The 21,518-nt window shown below is 48.5% G+C and overlaps 1 protein-coding gene across 2 annotated transcripts in view; it reads right to left on the bottom strand.

The window, feature by feature from the left end:
* GAS7 (growth arrest specific 7) overlaps nucleotides 1-21,518 on the bottom strand; it is a 79,777-nt gene that overhangs the window by 44,288 nt on the left and 13,971 nt on the right. The window contains exon 2 of one of the 2 annotated variants that reach the window (XM_058038830.1): nucleotides 2,924-3,047. In XM_058038830.1, the coding sequence (XP_057894813.1) occupies nucleotides 2,924-3,047 (124 nt within the window). The remainder of the gene's footprint in view (nucleotides 1-2,923; nucleotides 3,048-21,518) is intronic. The other variant, XM_058038831.1, reaches the window with a different exon arrangement.

The raw sequence follows: 21,518 nt of genomic DNA, 5'->3' as shown, positions 1-21,518 counted from the left end.
TTTTGCTACTCTCTTCTGGGCTTTATCCAGCTGACTCACATATTTCCTGAAGTGTAGAGTCCAAACAAGATAAAATATTCCAGCTGAGGCATTATAATTTCCTTGTAAAGTTGGAGGCTTACTTCATGCCTCACAGACAACACTCCTATTTATACAATGGAAAATGCTGGCTGGTTTGTACTAGCACAACACTGCTGGCTCTCACTCAACTTCAGATCCTCCAGAGCCCCAATGTCTTCATCTGTAAACTGTTCCATTGCCTGTCTTTGCCACTTAATTATTTCTGGTGAAATCTCTGATCCTAAATGCATCTTTACTGAACAGCATCCTCCTATTCCAGGGCGATTGTGAATTCTGAGCCTGTTCTGTGCAGGAGAGAACACCGTGTTCCCTCCCAGCTCCAGTTAAAAGTTATTTTTTGAATAAGTGCTCTCAATGTCAACATGCCATTCATCACTGGAAATGTTGCCTGGAATGGATTCTCGGGCAGATCACTGCAGGATTCCCTTCAGCACAAACTCCCCCTGGACAAGGGACCATTGATGACCATGCTCTGAGGATGAGCTGGCAAACAGTTTTGCAGCAGCTCACTGTAATTTAACTATGGTTGCTGCTTTGTTTTTCCCTTTAGTGAGCTTTCAAACTGCCTTTGTTGCTTTTAAGACCTGTTTTCCCATCAATGAAATGCCTTCCTTCCCACAGGTCCCCTTCCCACAGACCCTGCCTGGATGCTGGGTGAATGTTTAGCCACAGTGCCACCCCATAAGAAGACCCACACCTCCTCTCACCAGAGCCTTTCAATGATGGAAGTGGGTTTAGGATTAGTCTGGTGAAGAGATTCTCATCTGAACAGAACTTGAATAAGTGATCCCTGCAGCAAGGCTCAGAACACAGAAACAAATCCCACTTCCACCCTCTCTCACACGCTGTTATTCTGAGAACCACACAGCACTGTAATGGTTGACAGCACAACCACAGGTGGGCTGGGCATTCTCCTGAGAAAGACGGGATGGAAGTGACCTCTGGAAGTGTTCAGCCCAGCTTCTCTGAGCAGGATCACTGCTAAGAGCAGATCAGCCACAGCTCTGGCCAGCCAGTTTCTGAGATTTTCCAAGGACAGAGATTCCCCCGCCTCCCTGGTCAGCCTGTGCCAAAGTTATCCTCCCTTCCTAGAGGAATCAGAAATCTCCTGATTGCTGGCCTGAGCTCCCAGGCAGGATATGGCAATTGGCCTTTGTTATACTACTTGTCACTTTTCTGAGGGAAATACAAAACTGACTGACATTATGGAGAAATTTAGTCCCAGTCCCCCACCTTTCTGAGGCAGGGTCTCTGTGATAAGAGCTCTTATCACAAGAGAAACTGATTCTGCCTCTTACTGGTTTTACCTGGCCTCAACCCAGTGAGTCTGGGTCCATCCCAGTGATGGCTCAGAACTGAGTACAATCACATCCTGCCCTGAATTTGAAGTGCAGTGGGGATGGGTATCTAACTCCTGCTGACCTCCCCAGCTGTGCAGGGGATGCTGCCCACCAGCCAGAGCAAATTGTGCTTGGAAATGGAGGCAGAGTTAAATGGAAATGAACTTTCTGGAGGGAGCATCCTGTGAGTGCATCAAATTCCAGTAAATAATGACTTGGCAAAGTCCTGGGCCAAAAGCTTCTGCAATAAAACACATCAGCCCCTGAACAGACCATGAAGTGCCCACTGCTCTCCTTTGTGAGATAAAGGAATGCCAGAGGTCACTCCTGATGGCTGCAACTTCCCTGTGAACAAGGTCAGCTCCCGCTGTCCTCTCCTTCCTGTCACTCTGGCATTCTCTTTACTACAGAAATGTGGATTTGCTGGTCACAAGACCCTGTTTTGCAATGCTGCTGTGAGCTCACGATGAGAGGAGCAGGTCGACACAGAGTCTCGGGTGAACTGGAGGTGGTACAAGTTTGACAGGTCTTGAGCAGGTGATAAGATCATGAGTTCAGTCTGCTTCTCAACATGACAGGGAATAGAACACACAAATACAGACTGGAAGATTTGTCTGTGCTGTCCCAATACATGTGGTTTTTCTTTCCTTGTCTCCATGGACAAGCTGAGTGCGACCTTCATCATTTCTGTTTTGCCCAATGGTGCTTTAGTGGTATTTGATGTTCTATCAAACTATTTTACATGCATGTGTATATATAGACATAAATATCTCCAGGCAAAGGAAATAGGGAATGTGGTAAAAATTGTATCTTTAACAGTGTTTCAGATTCTAAAACATTTATGACAGGGGCACTTCTACTCTACACCCTCTGTCTTTTGTCAATGTTTCAGATATCTTCTGATGATCAGAATCAAGACGACAGAGTGTCACAATCTTCTTGTATTTTCTTTCAGGTATGGTGTCAGGATCATGTTGCTCTGCAGCTACTTTTGTTATCAAAATCAACTGTCAAGATGACTTCCTGAAACAGATCTGGGCTGGTATGGTGAAATATGTACTGGAAAGCTGTGCCGTTCACATTTCTGAAAAATCCCTTTGCCCAGGATTTTTCTCCTGGGAAGCTGAGAAGCCTCAGAGAAAAAGGAAAACAATTCTTATCTCATTTGCTTCTCCTGTGTTGTGCTCACATGCGGAATGTGTTTGGAGACTGTTTACCAACAGATGATTGTTTCATTGATTTTCTGGTGTGAGTTGTTTTCATTCATTGGCCAATCAATATGTGTTGAGAATCTGGGGAGAATCATGACTTTTTGTTATTATCTTTTTAGCCTTCTCTAAGTATCCTTTCTGTATTCTTTAGCATAGTTTAGTATAGCATTCTTTAATATAATATGTGCAATAAAATAATAAATTAGCCTTCTGAGAACATGGAGTCAGATTCATCATTCCTTCCTTCATCTGGGGGGAACCCAAATCCAAGAGAAAGCCACCCCCACTTACCATTTGTGAAGGTGTTCACATAGTACCTGCGACCCTGGGGAGACATGTAGCTCTGCCAGCCTGGGGGAAGGTGCCCGTTCAAGGTGTCTTCTCCTGGCTGAGGAGTTGCCTTTCTGGGTTTCTGCTGAGAAAAGAAAAAAAAAAAAACAACCTATTAAGTCAATATCTAGATAACATAAAGTCTAACCAGACACACAGCTGGAAGGAAATGATGTGGTTTGGCATTCTACAGATTCCAATATACCCGAAGAATTTCTGTCCATTTCTCTCTTCATCTGTGCTAGCTTCATCCAGAACAGGAAGCAGCATTGCCCTGGACAAATCACCCTTTGGGACAGAAATGAACCCCTCTGTATTTAATGTCCCAAGAGCACGTGGAGCTGTCCAAGAAAAATGACTCTGGTTGAGCAGAAAAATGCAAAACATGAAATGATCAAATGTCTGAGAAGGAGAGGCAGGCATCTGGCCCTCCTTTACTTTCCCATGGATACACCAGTGGGTCAAAGCACTGGAGGTGCTGTCACCATTAATTTTACAGAGGCACCATCACCTGAACCACAAAACCAAACTCTGTCCCAGTAAACTCCACTGGATGGCACAGAGTACTGGAACAAATGCTGGGACAGCTCCTCCACCATGGCATTATTGGTCCCCTGTTACTGTTTGCAAAAGCACACTGAAGAAAAGTAAACTCTGCAGTGGGGGAGTGTACCAGCTCCAGAAGGATTCGGCAGCAGGTTGGTTCCCTCGTATTCCCTTCATGGATATCTGGCCTTGAAAACAACAAAGATACTCCAGACTATGTCTGCTGTGCATGAGAACCTCACAAAGAGGAGTCTGGGGTAATCCAGCCCTGGGTTCTCTTTCAGAAGATCCAGATTTCACACATTTCTGCTGCTTCTTGCTGTTTCTGTACCCAACACCTTCTTTCCCTTCTGGAACTGAAGTCCCTCCATTCCCACTGCTCTTTCGCCTTAATTTGACCCTACAGTGATTCCATGTGCCAAGCAGGTCACCATTAAGCTCAGATCACTTCTGGGGCCCGTGGTGTTCCTCCACTTTGCACAGTCAGCACCAGAGCCCTGCCAGGACAGATATTAGCAGTTTGCTCAAGGGAAGCTCTGAATTGCCCCAAGATCCTTTCAGTCCCATTTTCAGAGTGCTCCATGTGTCTCTGCTGCACTGCAGGGAAAGCAGAGCTCTTTCACAGGTGAGTGCCATGGCTGTATTCTTAAACTAAGAGACAGATGGGGATGGTATACAGTAAACACCAGCAACTGTTGGATGGAAACAGTATAAAAAGCAAACTTAACCCAGTGTTTCAGCTGTAGTCCCTGCCAAAATGTGCATCATTTCAAAAAGCACACAAGCATTATGTTTTGCAGTGCTAATTCTGTGTTTTGGTTACTAATATTTCTACCTTTGCTTCTGATTTTGCCAATCAAGAAGTGCTGTGAGCACAGCAGTCTCTATCAATGACAGACAAGAGGGAATCTCAGCACTGCCAAATGCTGAAGCTCTTGCAAACAATGAGGAAACAGTTTGCTTTTATGTGCACGCATTGTGGTTTAGCTCCAGCCAGCAACTCAGCACTACACAGCCACCCACTCCCTGCCTCCCACCCCTGGGATAGGGAGGAGCACCAGAAAAAAAAGTGAAATTCGTGAGAGGAGAACAGTTTAATCACTGAAATAAAGTAAAAGATAATGATAATAATAACGAGAATGATGATAATAACAAAGAAACAGGAGGAAACAAAAAGTGAGAGGAATAAAACCCAAGAAAGACAAGTGATGCACAGAACAATTACACAGCCATACCCAGCCCTTCCCTGAGCAGCATTCAGCCCCTCCAAACAGCTCCCCCAGCTCTGTGGTGTGGAATATCCTTTTGGACAGTCCTGGCCTTGCTCCCTCCTGGCTCCTTCTGCAGCTCCTGCTGGCACAGGACACTGAGTCCTCCATTTAGGGTTGAGCACCAGCTAAAACATCAGGGTGTTATCAATATTATTCTCACACTGAATCCAAACTCAGCACTGTGCCAGCTGCTGGGAAGAAAACTAACTGTACCTCAGCTGAAACCAGGACAGCATGGAGTATGTGTGGATTCCTTTCCTTTGTTTGAGACAGGAATGTGACTCAGCTCACTGTCAGGCAGGACTCATCCCCCCACGGAGGCTGCAGAGGAAAATCCACTCAATGCTGGGACCACTCCTGTGTTAGAGTCCCTAACTGCTCCCAGTGCAATCCCCTCCCAACAATACTTGGACTCCAACTCCTACAGCAGCTTTAGGGGGAAAGAGGAACTGAAAATGCCATAGGGGAGGAACAGAAGAAGAAACAAAACGTGACTTCAAACAGGTTTCCTCATAGAATCACCAGCTGGTTTGGACTTGGACTGGAAGGGACCTTAAAGATGACCTCATTCATCCCCCCTGCCATGGGTAGAGACACCTACTATCCCAAGCTCCAACCTGGTCTGGGACACTTCCAGGGATCCAGGGGCAGCCACAACTTCTCTGGGCAGCCTGAGCCAGGGCCTCAGCACCCCCACAGTGAAGAATTTCTTCTTAATGTCTTAATCTGCACCTACCCTCTCTCAGTTTGAAGCCATTCCCCCAGGCCATATCACTACAAGCCCTATTCTCTTCATGCAGGAGCCCAGGATGCTCTGGCACAGATAGAGGGGGATGATGAGATCTGGGATAGATGCACATGGGCCTGGGCATTATAATTATAATTATAATGTATTAGTACATAATTTAGGCACACTCAGCAAGCCATCCTTTCAGCAATGAGAGTGCCAGAGAGGCCATCGTGGGTAGCACATTGTCCCTTTTCTGCCAAAACAGGAGATCTGAGGAAAAGGAGAGATTTTCTGGCTCTGTTTTTCTCAGCAGACACAGCCCTGCTCCAGCCAGGCCATCTGCAGCCCCTTCTTTCACCAGCACAGCCAAACCAGGACCCTGTTTGCACACCTCTGTGGGAGAAGCTTTGGTTACTGTGGTGTGTGATGACAGCAATCCTGCTGCTGGGACACAGCAAGGACAGGGCCATGGGACTGCACAGGTGACTGGCAGACTGTTCCAAGAGGCCAGCTCCACATCTGGCACAGCTCCACATCTGGCACAGCAGCCACAGACAGGCTCCAGAGCTCTCCAAACCCAGCTCCCAGCAGGGCACCCCTGCTCCCAGCCACATGGACCAAGGAAAGTGCTTAGAGGTACCCATGTGCAGATGCACCTCTTTCTTAGATCAGCAACACTGGGCTGTTACTTTGATTTCTTGTTCCTGTTTTAGGGGAATTATTGCCAGGATAATTTCTGAGAACAGTAAATCACAACAGAGGATGTCTGCATGGAGAGGAGAGGTGTCAGCAGAGAGCATTGCAAGCCAGCAAAGAGAGAGCAGCAGGCAGGGACTGGAAGCTGAAGAAAAGCTCATCTTGAAAAGAATCTGCCAATCATGAGGATAAGTATCAAGGCTTACCAGGGAGCTGTAAACTTCTTGTGGTTCCTCCATCAAGATTAAGTGCCTCTTTCTAGAAGTTCTGCTGTATTCCAATAAAGAGAAGAAGGCAGGAGCCTGACACCCCTGCCCCAGCAAAGGCTGGGTGGGCTTGCAGTCCCTTCTGCTTTCTAAACCTTCCAACTCCCACAAAGCCTTTGAGCTCAGAAACGTTCAGGCCACTCCCCTCACTGTCACCGCTGGAAGTGTCACCAGCTGGTGTCACCATGGTGGTGGACAGGCAGATCTGGACCCAGAAAGGATGTCTGCAACACAGCTCGAGGAAACAGGAAACCTGAACAATGTGAGCAGCGAACGTGTGACCCCAGTGAAATCCTCCTCCATCTGTGCTGGGGGGCTGGAAAAGGGATCAAAGTGTCTCACAAAACATCAAAATCCCACAGCACAAGCACTTCTCTCCCACGAGATTTCCTAGGATCAGAATTCTGTGTAGCAGGGGAATATACAAGAGCCAGCCACCCAACAGGTCTGTTCTGTGTGACAAGGGATGGTTTTTGTCTGCTGCCTGCAGAAACACAGGGATGGAATTCTCCTGATAAATGCACAGCAGAGAGCAAACAGAAATGAGCAACAAATGGGCACTGGTGCTATTCAGCACCAAAGAGAGATGAGAGAGAGAGTTAGCAGAGGCAAGCACATGGAATAACAACAGATCTGTGGGTTTAACTCCCCTAATCCAGCACAGCAGCACTGACAAGAGACAGAAGGATTTGCTGTTTGGATCAGAGCACATAAACCTGACCATTCTCTGTGCTTCATCCTCTGCATCCACAGGCACTGGGCCAGGGATGGCAATGAGAGAGCAACCTGTGTGGGCAGAGAGCCACCCCAGAGGGCCACAACCCTGACCAGGACATAAATGCTGTTCCATCTGTGTGCTGCTGTACACTGATAGTCTAGAAGCATGTCTGAAGAGAAGGACAGCTGGGTCAGACATCCTTGATGCTTCACATGGAGAAGAGCAGCAGCCAGGGGCTGCCTGGCAGAGCTCTGGCATTTCTGGCTGGCTGGGCCAGCTCAGAACAGGGCAGCAGGGAGGTGGAGAGTGCTTCTCCCACTCCATCTCTTCTGACTTTCTGACTGTTCTCTTTTTCTTTTCTTTCCTGATCTTCTTGATCAAGTTAGCAGCAGCACAACTCATTCTGTTCCTTTGGAAAAGCCCTTGGCACTGTGATTCTGTTCCAGGGATGGAAAAAAGCCAACGAGAGTTTTATGCAGCAAAGTGGGGTAACAGGGAGTTACACACATCAGTTCAATCCATGATGACTTGACCCTGAGGCAAGTTCTGCCTTGCTCAATAGAGGAAAATGACTTCCCATTTTCAAACTGCAGGAAATCCCCATTCTCCTTCAAAGAGGGATCCTAGGGAGGAAACATCTGTGTGTTGACAAGGCTGAGCTCCCTGAAGATGTATGGGCTTGCACAGTGCTCCAGCACAGCTCACACCAGGGGCAATTCCCAACACACAGCCCCAGGGAAAGGAAAGCAAAACAATCCCAAAACCACAAGTTCAGGCCTTGAGCAACCTGATCTAACTCTGAACAAGGGGCTGGACTAGAGGCCTCCAAAAGCCCCTTCCAATTTAAATTCTTCTGTGATTTTGTGATCCTATTTCAGCAGAGTGTGCAAATGGAGAGGAGCCTCTGGCAGTGGGGCAGTATCAGCACAGCCACCTGCTGCTGCCACAGTCACACTTGCAGGCCCAGCAGCACAAGGAAAGGCCACAGTGCCCAAACAAGCGGTGCTGGAGGATCACTGGTGACAGAAAAATGGGCAAACCATGGAGGGGAAACTCCCTGCAAGGAGCAATGCAAGGACACAGCATGAATGGATGAATCTGCCCCAGAGCAGGCTCTGTGCTGTGGGGAACAGCTTGTTCTGCACTGACAGCACTGAGCTTCTCTTTCTAACTGCAGTTTGTGTGATCACTGAGCTTTGGAAAGGTGTGTGTCTGCCCTGGTGCAGAAAAGGCAGAACCACAGAATCACAGAATGGTTTGGGCTGGAAAGGACCTCAAAGCTCATCTCATTCCACCCCTGCCACGGGCAGGGACACTTTCCACTACCCCAGGCTGCTCCAACCCCTGTCCAACCCAGCCTTGGACACTGCCAGGGATGGGGCAGCCACAGCTCCTCTGGGCAACCTGTGCCAGGGCTTGCCTACCCTCAGAGTGAGGAATTTCTCCCTAAAAGCTCATCAAAACCTGCTCTCTGTCACTCCAAAGTCCCTCTCCAGCTGTCCTGGAGCCCCTTTAGGTACAGGAGGGTGCTGTATGGTGCAGTTAAAGAAGAGGGGTCTGTGTTTGGCTCCAGCTGATGCCTGTCCCAGCCTGTGCTCTGGCTCAGGACAAGGCCTGGGGCACCCCCAAACCCCTCAGCCCTACCCACAGCCTCTCTGTGCCTCGTACTTTGAGTCATTCTGTATTTTGTTCATTTTTATGCAATCTTTCTTGCTCAACATTTGGTTTCCATGGAGTCACATACACTGTGTGAAACAGACTTATATATAGAAAGTGGAACGGGTCATATGATCTGTCCTGGTTGCCATGGCATCCAGCACAGCTCCCCTCGGGCTGAATAGGATGGCACATTCTGCTGGGGACAAGTCACCCTCCATGGGTGGCCCTGCCCTGCAGTGCCATCCCCCTGCTCTGGGCACCAGCCTCCCGTGCCACCAGAGGCCAGTCCCCCTCCTGTGCTGAGCTGGAGCATCTCAGAGTGCTGGGGCTGAGGCTGTGTGCTGAACTATGCCCAGCACATCCCCACATTCCACTTTAGCTGGGCAGCTCTCACTTCTCCCAGTTTTACAAACCTCCTTGTGCTAATAAGGTTCCTCTGTGCCATGGCACTCTGCTTCACTCCTTCTTCTTCCTAAATAACTCCTGCATCTCCCTGCAGCTGCTGTCTGTGACCATGTTCACAGGGGTTCTTGGATGAGGGAAGAGACGAGAATGTTGACTCTGTGTTTCAGAAGGCTTGATTTATTATTTTACTATATATATATTACATTATAACTATATATATATATATATGTGTATGTGTGTGTGTGTGTGTGTGTGTGTATATATATATATATTACATTATACTAAAAAGAAATAGAAGGAAAGGTTTCCTCAGAAGGCTAGCTAAGAATAGACTAGAAAAGAATGATAACAAAAGGCAGCTCACTCGGACTCTGTCCGAGATAGCTCGGCCTGTATTGGCCACTAATTATAAACAACTAAGATGGGCCAATCAAAAATCTACCTGCTGCATTCCACAGCAGCAGATAACCATTGTTTACATTTTGTTCCTGAGGCTTCAGCTTCTCAGAAGGGGGAAAAAAATCTTAAGAAAGGATTTTCATAAAGAGATGTCTACGACAGCTGTCTCCTTGGATGCCATCTCTGTTTCCTTGGATGCCATCTCTGTCTCCTTGGTGCCATCTCTGCCACCTTCCCAGCAGCTGCTGGTGGCTGTGACCAGGAGGGAAGGGTGGCCAGCTCTCCCACATCTCTGCACTCCTCTGTCTGGTTTGGAACACAGTGTGCATGCTTCCCAGCCAGCTCTGCTGGTCCCCAGCCAGACCCACAGCTGCCAAAAGCCTCCCTTGTCACCCACCCAGGTCCCTGGCTGTGGCACAGGCATGTGCCCAGCACTCTGCTGTAATGTAAGGCACATGAAAAGCACTGTGTTAGCAGAGAGGGAGCCTTCTGGGAGTAGGATATTTTTCTCCATCAGTACCATAAATGAGGGAGAAACAAGCTGTTTCTGAAGGTGCATGACCCAAGGAGATGGAGTGGGTGATGTTTTCTGCCTCAGCGCTGTGTGAGAGACCAAAATGAGTGGGAAGAGAAATCCTCTGACCTGTGAATCCCATCCTGACCCCTTCAAAATAGGGGCTGTCAAACCAGAAGGGAAAAAATCTGAGTAACTGCAGTGCAGCTCAGCCCTCTCCCTCCCTTCCCAACATGTGCCTGGTGCACAGAGCCATGTGCCAGACTGGGAAGGTCCCAGCAGGGAGCTGCAGCTGAGCCTGGCCCTGGTGGGTGACGTGGGGCTCCTGGCACAGGTCTGGCCCAGATCCTGCCACAGACGATGCTCACTCCCTGGCACAGCAGCACTCAGGGAGTGCCTGGCCACAGCAATCACTGGGCATGGCTGAGGAGGCAAGCTAGGCAGGTGTAAGGAGGAGGGAGCATAAAAATAATGGCAGGATTGAGATTCAGTGTGGAGAAAGAGCACTGGGAGCGGGGCCCTGATTTAAAGAGGGTTGTTAGCAAAGAGACAATAAAAAGCCTTTGACAGCAGGGATTTGGGGAGTGGTAAGGGAGCAGGAGGGTGAGAGCAGCCTGCAAAGGACAGCCCGGCTGTCAGCCTCTTCTGCCTCTTGCTGTGCCTGAGCTCTGCTCCCTCTCCTGTGCTCCTTTCTCTGGCTGCTCTCAGGGGGTGACAGCATTCAGCACTTTGTGACAAGGGTGCAGAGATCTGGCACTGCAAGAGCAACCAAGAAGGGGGAAATGAAGCACCACCCTCTCACCAGGTGCCCAAGAGCATGGACAGCCAGATGGGAACAGTGTCTGCTCTGAGAAAGCCCATCTAGAACACAATGACCATAGGGAGCTCAGGAATCACCCCCAGGAAAACACACAGTTGTTTTACCCTTCTATGCTAACAGACAAATCATTAATGAACAAATCTGTCCAATTCCCTTTGAGCAGCCCCTCTCTGTATCCAGCTGAGCCCTGCACGGCCAGGTGATGGCCAGACTGACACTGGACAGGAAAAAAGCTGTGGGTGGTCACATCAGGCAGCCATGAGGATGGAGCTTCGGCCCTGGAAGGTGAATGAGGGCTCCTGTAGACAGACTGCTGCAATATCAGGAAAAATTTCTTCACCAGAAGGGTTGTGAGACATTAGGAGAGGCTGCCAAGGCAAGCTGTGGAATCACTGTCCCTGGAAGTGCCCAGACAGTGAGCAGGTGTGGGGTTTAGGGACATGGTTCAGTGCTGGGTTAATGGGGGACTTGATGATCTCAGAGGACTTTTCCATCCTTAGGGGATCTGTGATTCCGTGAAGGGCCCAGCTCCACAAACAACAGAGCAGAGAGAACAGGAACAGAACACAGAGGGCCAGTGATGGGAGCTGAGATAATCTAATCTCACAAACACAGCACTTTGTGCAGTCACCCCTGTGGTGAGAGCCATCAGGGCCTTGCTCTGGGGTGAAAATCATCACAAAGAGCCACAGGAAAGGTTCTCTAGACCACTCAGGGACAGAGGGATGCAGGGAAAGAGGTGTTATACAAACAAGGGATGATGAGGGGTGGGTGGTTAGAGGAAGAAACAAAGATGGGGAAGGGATGAAACCATGGATGAAGGGTAAGAGATTCAAAGAACCAGTTAAATAGGCAGCTGGTGATGGCATTTGTCTGTCCATGTCCTGGATGGTGACTGCAGTCTGTCCTGTCTAAGAAACAGGCACTGAAGAGAAAAGGGGCAGATCTTGGCATCAACAGTGGCCTTGGACACCCCTGTGGGGAGTCAGCACATGAACAATCCAGAAGTGAAAAGTCCAGTGAAAGAATGCCAGAAGGCCTGGGCTGATACCTCTTACCCATTCCCAAGCATATCTGTGACCAGCTGCCCCCTGAAACGTGGAGCAAACCCTCCCAGCAGCCAGTTCCCCTGCAGGAGTCCAGGAGTTTTTCTGAATTAGCTGTAGTCTTTTTCCTTCTTCCCCAAAAGAAATACAGAAGTTAGCACACTCCCATTCTGTTTTCCTTTCAGCACCAATGTTTCTTGCTGTTCAGAGAGTTAACATTTGGAATTTCCTTTGCCAGCCAGCAGAGTGGGTATGGGCTCTGGAGGTCCAGGCACGGTTCATCTGCCAGGACACAGCCAGCACACTGAGTGCCCTGCTCTGCTGCTTTTCTGCCATCAGAAAATGAAGCCATGCTGTCTCCCTGCCACAATGTCTCAAAAGAACAGGATGTGGCCAGCTGGGACAAAGCTGATTTCTCAAGAGACCCAGAGCTGCCATGAGCACACTTTCATGTTTCTATGCAAAAGCCCTGCATGCTGCTGTGCAAACTCAGCCCACTCCGATGTGACAGAGTTTGACATGAAGTACGTGAGTCACAGCCCCATCCCCTCAGTGAGATGGAGACCCAGAGCTCTGCCACAGGCTGTCAGGAGCTGCCTCTCCTGGACACTAAGGCTTCCCCAAGCAGGAGTTATCACACCATGGCTTGGCAGGGTAGGAATGGGCAGAGGAAGGTGAAAGACAGGGGGTGAGGCACATGCCAGCCCTCCCAGAGCCCTGGGCTGGATGTGTGCTGTGCCAGGGCAGCCCAGGAGCAGCAGGAGCCCTCCTCCCTTCTGTGGAACCCCCAGTGCTCCAGGGGAGCTGAGCTGGGACCTGCAGGCTGTGCCAGGAGGGGGGAATGGCCAAAGCCCCTGGCAAGTGGCTGGGAATGGACACTGAGGACACTGACCCTTCCCCTGACCAAGGCTCAGGGCCCTGCAGGGCTGAGCAGGGCCTGTTTGGTCACCCAGGGACTCTGCAGGAGCCAGAGAACAGCAGGAGACCCTGTACTCAACAACTGCAATGACATGTGGATTGTAAGGCTGTAAAAGCCCAGGGATTCCTTTGTTAAGGGCTGTTTCTAGCACTGTACCACTCAATTATTAAGTTATTTTCTTCCCAAAATTAGATGCCTGAGACTCTGCTGTGGGAAACCTGGAGCAGAGATGTTTTTTAACAAGCTTCACCCTTCTCAGGAGGGATGTGCCACTCTGTCTCTGACACCAGCATCTGGTATGAGGCAGAGCACCAGGGCCAAGTACCCTGAAGGGCTGTGTTGTTCTGCCATCCAGGCACAACAGGGCCATTGTTGAGCAGACCTTGTACTGTCAGAGTCACCCCCAGAAGCACAGAGAGTCACAAGCCCAGACCAAGCCAGCTGCAGCACTACTGCTTGTCTCCAGTTTGGAATGGCCTGCCGTGGGGACAAATCCCTCCCTGGGTGACTGCAGAGCGTGGCACACCAGCGAGATGGTCAGAGGCAAGGGAGGCAGCCTGGGAGCTGGGGGCATGCTGCCTGCTCCAGGTGCTCTGCCCCGGAAGGGTGACTGGAAGCAGTTAAAAAATAAACTCCCCACAGACTGAAATTGGCTGTCTGATCCCCCCTCCATGGGCTGTGGCATGAAAAAGGGGGGTAGAAAAGTCACCCTCAGCAGGCTTGAGGGCAAACAAAGAGCTGGGCAGCATGGCTGCCTTCTGGAATTCTTGTGCCTGTGAGTGCAGCTGGGCTTGGAGGAACGGAACATCTGGGAATAAAGCCAAATGCTTTAATGTGGGGCCTCCAGCCTGTGCACTGCAGGCAGCTCAGCCTGGCTGAGTGCTCTCTCTCTACCTGTGCTGCAATCCTCCTGCTGCATCCTCTGCAAGCCCAGCAGCTGGATGCAGTTCCAAACAATGCAGTTCCAGCATCCTCTCTCCCATCTGTGCCAGGGCATCCCTTCATGTGCTTCATTTCTCACACATCACTAGGGTTTTAACAAGCCACACTCTGCTGCTGGGTTCTGCAGCTTCCCAGACACAATAAAATCACTTGATAACAACTAATAATTAGTGTCCTTTCAGGAAGGAAGGGATTCTCCCTCAAAATAGAGACTCCCTCCCACATGCACACACAAGTATGCATAGCAGTGCTAAGGCACAGCAACCTCAAACCTTGCTGCAGTCATCTGCCAAAAATGTATTTACAGAAACACTCTGGAGCAAGTAATGTACCTATAAGTTAGAAAAGCAAGTAAAAGCATCATAGATGCTAGAGATCTTGTCATGCATTCTTCTCATGAGAAATTAATAAAAGGACATTCTGAGAGTGCCCAAAGAGTAATCCCTGTTAGTTGTCTGTATTTATCACAGAATGCTTCAGGTTGGAAGGGACATCAAAGCTCATCCCACTCCAACTCACTGCCATGGGCAGGGACACTTTCCACCAGACCAGACTGTCCAAGCCCTGCCCTACCTGGCCTTGGACACTTCCAGGGATAGGGCATTAATTTATTTAACCACTTTTAAAAAGACTTTAACTAATCTTCTCTCTTTTAGGAAGAATGTTGGACAACGTGCCTGAGAACCCTATGTTTAATGATCCACATTTCTGATAGTTTTATTATAATTACTATCTAAAACCCCATGAAATTAAAACAAAATTGCAATAGTTAGCTCAGATTCTGTTCCTGGCCCCAGGCCATGAGCAATCTTTTGGCATATTATAGCTACACTTTCCTCTACTTTAAAATGAAATTTGCTTCCTCCTGTTGCTGTGGTTGGGCAGTTCCCTGCTTTACAACTTTTTCAAGCAGCAACCTTTTACTTACAAACACCCTCAATTCCTCTTGAATGGTGTTTCCCTGCAGAGGAAATCTGTTCCCTGGATTAAATGGCCCTCCATGACCAAAACTTTGGGAACCTCAGATGCAGAGAAAGCAGCGAAATGGCCAAGACACAAAGTGCTGCCAGATGCACATTCCTGCGCCCTCCCTTGTAATCTCTCTCAGGCGTGGGGAATGTGGCTGTTGTGCCTGTAACCCCGCAGCACAATGCACTCACACAGACACACCACCTCTATTTTTTCATTTCTGCTGCTGCTACAAATGTTAATAAACTAGCAAACTAACAGACAACAAAATAAAGCACGGGGGGGAGGTCATTCTGAGCCCTTGGCAGGCCTGAAGGAGGCTGCAGGAGCCGTGGCTCACCCTGCCTGCTGCTGCGGCCAGACAGACAGACAGACAGACAGACAAGCAGCCAGGCAGACAAACAGGCAGCTCTGAGAGCAGGGGATGTGCCCATGCCTGCTGGCAGGACAGGGTGGCACAGGAAGGCCAAGGGGCTCTGGGGGCAGTGCAGAATGCTTGATGCCCCTCTCAGCTGGGATGCAGGCTCCAGCAGGGCTCAGCAGACAGGCACAGCCCCACTCACACCAATCCCTGCCCCTGCAGCATCTCCAGGGCCCTTCTCTGAGGATGCCAGTGTGGGGCTGCCTCTGTACCCTGACAGGACACTGAAATGTCCCTCAGAAAAACGAAAATCTTCTCCACCAGGCTCAGCCACTCTGGGGGCTGCTCAGGCAGGACCACAGCTATCTCTGCCTGCCTGCCCCAATCCTGTCCCACAGCAAGGTGTGGGCAGCCACATCAGAGCTGTTTGTTGGCTGAGATCAAGGCCAGCCTGTGCATGACACCCAGGTAAAGCAGCCCCAGGTGGGCAGAGCAGCAGAGGGTCTCCAGTGCTCTGCAGGAACTGACTGCTTCACTCTCCCCTGTGATCCTGAAAGAACTGAGCTGGTTCGCATCAACCCAGCAGCACCAGCAGCTCTCTGCAGCTGCTGTCCCCTCTCCAGCATCCCTGCACAGTGGTTCTGCTCCCTCTGGCCTTTCTGATTTGGAGGAGGACACAAGCAGAGGACACCTGTGTGTTTCTCCCACATGCAACCTTCCCAGGGCTTTAATGTGAGCAGCCATTTCACCAGACCAGGCAATGAACTGAATATCTCTTATCTCTGGCTGAAATTAAAGGGTTTGTTCACATTCACCTTCTAATTAGTGGCCTACCTCTGAGGTAAAAAACCTGTTTCTTGTCCTCACAGCTGCTGCTCCTGGCCCTCTACACACTGAAGGGAGCTCAGACCTCCTTTTCCTGGTTTGGCTCTTTTTAATGAAACTCCATTCATCTGAGAAGAAGAATATCCAGGTCACCACATTTGTGCAGTGGAATTCCTTCAGTCCTGGTCCACATAAACATAGAATAACACTGAAGGCAGCACATTGCCAGTGGTGGGGAGGACTGCAGAGATGAGGGATGGCAAAGGCAGACCTCAAGGAAAGGCTGGGAGTGGCAGCAGTGGCAGCTGAGCAGAAAACCTGCTGCTGGGACAGGATCAACCGCACAGGGGTCAGGTGCATGCAGAAAAAAAAAAAAAATGGAGCAGGCAGAAACACCCAGGAAATATCAATTCAATATTCAGCTTGGAAAAAGTGCAAATAGGAGGAAAAAGCCCTGAAAAAAGCCAGCAGGGGGAAATCCCTGGAAACCAAAGTTATCCATCAAAGTTATTGATGGATTTTAATTTGCTCTGTGCAGTAACTGAGCATCCTCAGAAGAGCACAATGAATGTCACTGGGTCCTCCACCCCCTCTCTTTTCCCAGTCTCCTATCTCACTAGATAAAGATGCTGAATAAAATGGCCATTTTAAAACTGCCTGGCACCTCAATCCCTGGGCTATCCTGTCAACAGGATTTCCAAGATTTTCCAACGTGGTCCAGACACTGCTGCGTAGTCCAGATTCATCAAACCACACTCTCAAAGCAGATAAAGAAAATCTATTGTTTTGATAGCTCTACACCTAGCAAGTTAATCTTGTTTATGGAATTGGGGATTTCAATATCTGTCTTCCTTCTATGTCCATTACAGCATATAATTACCTGTTACTGCATCAGTGAATTTGAATAATTGCAATACAGAAACATCAGAAGTCACTGGGAATGGGAAGCCTTTGTGCATGTAAGAGAAGGAACCTTTTAGACTGCTTTTAAATTAAAAAAAGCTGCCAGTTATTCCTATGACAAGCAGAGAAGTGTAGGCGCAGAAGTAGATAAAATCAGCAGAGAAACATTAGCAACAACAGGAAATAGTTTATAAATGTGTATTAAGAGGAAGGCCAAGTAAAAGAACCAGTGGAAGCTCAGCAGAGGAGAGCTACCCATGAATGACCATGTTCAGGATACTCAACAAAATGTCATTTATTAATAAAGCCCTCCATCATCAAGTTAATACCAGCAACAAAGATTTCAGCCTGCAGTAGGGAAAGAATAACTTGGAGAACTCTGAGATTGATAGACTTTTGAAGAACTGGCTCGTAAATCTCAGAGCATTTGCTAATTTTCTCTGAGAATCCATGGAAAATCTAGTCCAAAAGAGAGTAAAAACTGGAGATCTAGGAAAAAATGACCTGAACAGAAAGAGAAAAAAGTAGTTTAATAGAGGGCAGGAATAAAGAATGAAAGGGGAGTGTCTTGGACATGCCAAAAAGAAAAGGGTGGTTTATTTTCCCATCCCTCACAGGAGAGAGGAAAATGAATTTAACCTGCAGATGGGAAGGTTCAGGATGGAGGTGGTATCAAAGCCACAGTAAAGGTTGAATTTCTTTAAAAAAATAGCAAATAACTCTTTATAAGAAATGATGTAGGTACTATTCAGCCTTTCTGACTGTGACTGTGTGTAAGGCACACATATGTATCCTCAGCAGCTGTTCCCAAAGATTACACCATGCTGACATTCCACTGGGACATGGCTTGGAATGGACACGTTTGATATGAAAGTAGAAACATTATTTAAAGTATGACATCATGTATTAAAAAGAAAATAAAACCTAATAGAAATAATCTCATGATCTAATAAGAAAATGCTGCTTAGGAAAGATCAACACTTGGAGCTGAAAGTTAAGAATTGGGGTGGGGATGGTACAATTTTTCTGATTATTTCTGATTATTTTCTGATTATTTTCTGATTATTTTTTCTGATTATTTCTGATTATTCTGATTTCTGGTATTATTAAAGGTTTCATTCACAATGAAACCTTTAATAATACCAGCACAGCAAAGGTGCTTTCTGGCCACCCTGCACTACCTGGACACCATCACCTCAAAGAGCCATAAAGAAATCATTCCTAGCCTCTAAACCCTCTCCACATGAACCTCTGCAAGCTTTTGCATGTGAATTACAGCAGTATTTGCAGCTGAGGTATTCTGAAGCCTGGGACTGCAAAAAAAAAAGATTAAAACTAGGGAATACAAGAAAGTTCTGTTGAGTCTGCCAATTATATTCCACTACTTTAGATGGGATTTTTAAGTCCATGGGGGTTTTTAAGTAATATGCTTTTCTGAAAAAGGTAGAATTCAATTTTTTAATCTATGCTTAACATAAAAATAAATTATCCCAAATTTCCAGATCACAAGCTGCTCCCCTGTGAAGAGCATGAAAAAGCCAGTATCGCAGCACAGCCTCTGGTACAGCTAATCCAGCAGCCATGGAAACACTCTTTGGATGTTACCCAGAGCACCAAGCTCCTACAGGGTCCCTTCTGTCAGGAGCTCGTCCAGCTCAGGGCACGTCCCTGTTTGTGCAACTTCCCTTCTGAGACTTCCAGTGAAGTCCTGGGGAACCTCTCTGTGCCACCTGTGGTGCTGCACCCAGCTGCCTCAACACTTGAACACTTGGGCTGGGCTCAGGCAGATGCAAAGTGGGGAAAAAAAAAAAACAAAAACAACAAACTTATGGAAAAATTTAATTCAAACCCAAGAGCTGCTTTCTGGGCTGTAAAAATCATATTTGCACCTTCCTGCTCTGCTGCAGCAGCTTTGTTTGTGGAGGAGGGAATGGGGAGGCTGAGCACAGCCCTGCATCTGCAGGCAGGTCCCACCTCCTGGACACCAAACCTTGGCCTCATGCCCGGGAAAGAAGCAAGAGGATGCAGAACAGATGCTGAATTCAAGCTCCAGATTGATAACAACACCCTCAGGCTCCTGCTCTCTGACTTAGCAAGAGAAGAACAGCTTGGCAAGACACAAAAACTACATCTCAGTTTGGTTCCTCGTGGGGATTGCCATCCAGCCTGTTTGAGCACATCCACAGGCAGAGCTGCTCCAGCCAGGACTGCAGAGCTCAGCTGAGCAGGTGCTCACAGCTCTCTGATCACCAGGGAGAAAAAGAACCCAGCTCCTTCAGCCTGGACATCTGAAAAAGCACTGGAGAGTCTGACCTCAGGAGTTTCTCTTCCTCAGCTGGCTGTAAAAATCAGTGTTCTGTCTTTTTGAAATAAGGATGAGCTTGTTCTTGTCTGCAGGATTAAGAAGTTCCTGCCCCAAGGCTTCTCACCTGTCCATGCTGGAACACAGCAGCACAAACATTCCTTGGAGCTTATGAGAAACCTGCCATGCCCCTGGACAGCCTGTGCTGGCACTTTTGGTGGCTCCTGGGGCAGCAGGATGGTGACAGCACACACAGCAGCTCCTGAGGAAGTGCGTGGTGCTTGACTCCATGCAGAGAAGAAGAAACTGCAGCCATGTCCATCAGTTTCTGCCCCTGAGCTGCTCACCTGGCACAGGAGGTTGGTTTATCCTCCTCTCCTGGAGACTAAAAATGAGCCAGTGACACCAAACACACGCAGCCCCCACCAGGCAGGGAGGAGCCCCTGCTCACCCCATCCCAGGAGTTTTCCACTGGTGTGACGGTGTTCACAGGGGTCCAAGGATGAGGGGAGAGATGAGGACCTGACTCCATGTCTCAGAAGGCTGATTTATTATTTTATGATATATATTATATTAAAATTACACTAAAAGAATAGAAGAAAGGGTTTCATCAGAAGGCTGGCTAAGAATAGAAAAAGAAAGAATGATAACAAAAGCTTGTGTGTCAGACAGAGTCTGAGCCAGCTGACTGTGACTGGCCATTAATTAGAAACAACCACATGAGACCAATCCCAGATGCACCTGTTGCATTCCACAGCAGCAGATAACCATTGTTTACATTTTGTTCCTGAGGCCTCTCAGCTTCTCGAGAAGAAAAATCCTAAGGAAAGGATTTTTCATAAAAGATGTCTGTGACACACTGGCGAGCTCTGGGCAGCTCCTGCCAGGCATAAACCCACACCAGTCCCCTCTGGAGAAATCAGCATCTCCTGCATCACCTGCACAGAAGGGCTGGACTCCTCTGTCAGGAGGTGGGAGCAGCCCTGTCAGTGCCCAGGCTCTGGTGCCACCTGTGCCCCCTTCCCCGGTGTGCTCCAGCTGCTCCAGCCCCATCCAGAGCAGCACAGCACACACTCAGCATTCCTGGAGACCAGGCTACTGCAGCCACAGGGGAACAGGGCAGGCACTGGCTGCCAGCAGGGTCTGGCCCTTCTGCCCTCCCTCAATGTCCACTCTGGACAGGTCCTGCTGCTCGGTGGCCTCGGGAGCTCACACACAGGGAAACACCAGCCCTGAGAGCTGCACCAGTGCTTGGCGAGGCTCAAGAGGCCTTCCCGGGGCTGCTGCTGGGTGCAGATGGGGTTAAGGCACCATCAGAGGGTTAAAGGGGAGCCCAGAGCATTGCCATGTCTACACCTGCCCAAACATTCTTCTCACAACTCTCAATATTTCTGTGCCTGCTGCTGAATTGGAACAAAGCATCCCAGCAGCCTTGGATGTGCAGGATGGCACTGCCTGTGCACACCTGCAGCCCCCCAAAAGCAGTGCCTGCCTTTCCCACCCTCAGTGGCCCTTCAGAGGGGTCAGCAGAGCAGGGCTGCTCCTGCAGCAGCAGCTCTGGGCTGCTCATTCCACGTTCCTGTCACTGACTGCACTAAGGGGAAGAAGTTGGTGGGATTACAGAAGGAATGTTTTTTGGTGAATTTTGCACAGCTGCAGGATCTCACCATGTGAAGAAAAATAATACCTGTTTTATTTGAGGGAAATCTGAGAGGTTATCTTGGGTTTGGCCTCCCTCTAGGAGTTGTCTTGCACGCTTAAATGTATTGAATCTAGTGCCTAATTAATCCCGCTCTGCTACACAATGGCAGCACACTTCAGTGCATTATATTATTATAATAACATAGAGAACTGAAACTATGCTGTAACTTGTGGTTGCTGTTCCTCAGGCTGGGCTCCTGACAGAGGGAACCTCTGGAGCTGAAGGATATTTTCTCAGCAAGCTCTGAACAAAAGTTGTAAATTTCAAAAGTGGAAATGTTACATTTCAAAAGTTGTAGCATTTCATGATCTCCACTGAAAGAGAAAAGTCTTTAGACAGGAAATGGGGCTGAGATCAAAATTTCTGTTACAGGAATAGCTTTCAGATCTGGCCTGCTCTTTTCTGGGGTGGCAAATTTAACTCCTTCCGCTGAAGATACTGCCTTACTACTGCTGGAGCTGCAGCCTAGCACAGAGAGAGGGAAAATGAACAATAATGAAGAATTTATACATTTATAAACACAGCCATTTTATTTAGTTATAAATAAATGTCTCGCCTTAAGA

This window comes from Melospiza georgiana, chromosome 21, assembly GCF_028018845.1.
Source record: "Melospiza georgiana isolate bMelGeo1 chromosome 21, bMelGeo1.pri, whole genome shotgun sequence".
In the NCBI taxonomy this organism is placed as follows: Eukaryota; Metazoa; Chordata; class Aves; order Passeriformes; family Passerellidae; genus Melospiza; species Melospiza georgiana.
The sequence above is the reverse complement of the archived record's forward strand: the minus strand, read 5'-3'. Positions and strand labels throughout refer to the sequence as shown.